This window comes from Sphaeroforma arctica, assembly GCF_001186125.1.
Source record: "Sphaeroforma arctica JP610 unplaced genomic scaffold supercont1.4505, whole genome shotgun sequence".
Taxonomy (NCBI): Eukaryota; class Ichthyosporea; order Ichthyophonida; genus Sphaeroforma; species Sphaeroforma arctica.
Window position 1 is genome coordinate 1 of NW_014036053.1, and position 2,261 is coordinate 2,261.

General features: G+C 35.0%; 1 protein-coding gene across 1 annotated transcript; it reads left to right on the plus strand.

The window, feature by feature from the left end:
* Positions 1-476: 476 nt before the first annotated feature.
* SARC_14356 (hypothetical protein) lies at positions 477-1,268 on the plus strand (the record flags this gene model as incomplete). The annotated part of the gene is made up of 2 exons (XM_014291513.1): positions 477-573; positions 1,159-1,268. Coding segments are annotated over 2 exons (207 nt in total), but the record flags the coding sequence as incomplete, so codon positions are not given.
* Between the last annotated feature and the right edge of the window lie 993 nt (positions 1,269-2,261).

Genomic DNA, 2,261 nt, shown 5'->3' on the forward strand with positions numbered 1-2,261 from the left:
AGAGGATCCCACATATATATATATGCATATTATATATATATATATAACTTTATATATATATATATATATATATATATATATATACATATACATATACATATACATGTATATATATATTTATATAGTTATATTTATATTTATATGTATATATATATAACCTATATATCCATATATATACTTCAATATATATATATATATATACATATACACATATATATATACATATATATATATATATATATATATATATATATATATATATATATATATATATATATATATATATATAACAGTATATACCTGAGTATATCACCACCACATAAAACACTCATATATCATACACATGCACACATACATACATCCACACCCATACACACCACCCACAGAGAATCTTCAACGAATTCGAAGCGGAGCTCAAGAAGAACTCGTCGCGTGTGCCTGAGGATGGCACTGTGCATGAGTTGACTAGTAATACCATGTCGTTCTTCAACCGTGTGTGGGTGTACCATGACACAGCAGACACCGTCCTCCTGACCTCAGGCAAAGACCGCGGGAAGGTCGGCGACTGGTTCAGTATGTGTGGCGGGTGTAAGGGTGTTAGGGTTTAGGGTTTTGTGGTCTAGGGTTTATCTGTTGTGGTTGTGTATGTTCACGTGTGTGCACGTGTGTGCGAAGCATTTGGCAGTGCTTGTGTATACCAGCATGGATGTACCTCTGTACTGTTCTGCATGCATGCATAGTGTGTTGTATATATATATATATATATATATATATATATATATATATATGTGTGTGTGTGTGTATGCATCCCGAGTCACTGGTACAACCAGTGGTAAGAGGGGAGCAGCAAGTGTAACTGGAGCATGCGTGCAACTGATATGCATAGCACACACTCTTAAGGCATGTGTGTATGTGATATACATAGCACTTTATTATAACATGTGTTCACCTGACATATAACTACCTACTATACCAACACACATGTCCATGGCTGTACTATGCTCTTGTGTTCAATAGATCAGCTATTTATTATAACATGTGTTCAATTCATCGCGTGTATATCATAACACGTGTTGTGCCTTATCTCTCTCTCTCTTTGACTGCATATCATAACACGTGCTGTACCTTATCTCTCTCTCTCTCTCTCTCACTGCATAGGCCGAGCCCTCAATACACTGCAGCAATGTCTGCAAACGAAGTCAACACAGTATAACGACAAGACACTGGCCATTGTCTTCCTGCTCAACAACTTCCACTATGTGCTTAAGGTGTGTATGTTTATGTATATGTATATTTATACTGTGTATTTAATGTGTGTGTGTTAATTTATGCTTACACTATGTACTTAAGGTGTGTATGTTTATGTACATGTATATTTATATTGTGTACTTAATGTGTGTATGTTAGTGTTTGCTTACACTATGTGCTTAAGGTGTGTATGTTTATTTAAATGTATATTTATACTGCGTACTTAATGTGTGTGTGTTAGTGTTTGCTTATACTATGTACTTAAAGTGTGTATGTTTATGTATATGTATATTTATGCTGTGTACTTAGTGTGTGTGTGTTAGTGTATACTCATACTATGTACTTAAGATGTGCATGTTTATGTATATGTATATATGTATACTGTGTAATTAGTGTGTGTGTGTTTGTGTATACTTATTCTATGTACTTAGGGTGTGTATGTTTATGTATATGTATATTTATACTGTACTTATTCTATGTACTTAAGGTGTGTATTTGCCTGTATATTTGGATGAGTCTCCTGCGTGTAAGTCTGTGCATGTTATTCTGCAACATACAGCTCAGTTGCCAAGGTAACCCGTCGAATGCACACAAAGTTTGTATGTTGATTCGTTTTCCCTATTTGTATGTGTTCATTCTCTATGCCTAATGTGTGTCTGTTTTCTTCCATGCGTGTCCATAGTCCTAGAACCCGTCGTTACAATCACATACCCATACCCTGGTCACAACACCTCTGTGTTCAATGTCTATCTAGTTATACCGGCACTATCTATCTAGTTATACGAGCACTATCTATCTAGTTATACGGGTACTAACTATCTAGTTATACGAGTACTAACTATCTAGTTATACGGATAATATCTATCTAGTTATACGGGCACTATCTATCTAGTTATGAGGGCACTACCTATCTAGTTATACGGGCACTATCTATCTAGTTATACGGGTACTAACTATCTAGTTATACGGGCACTGTCTATCTAGTTATACGGGCACTATCTATCTAGTTATAC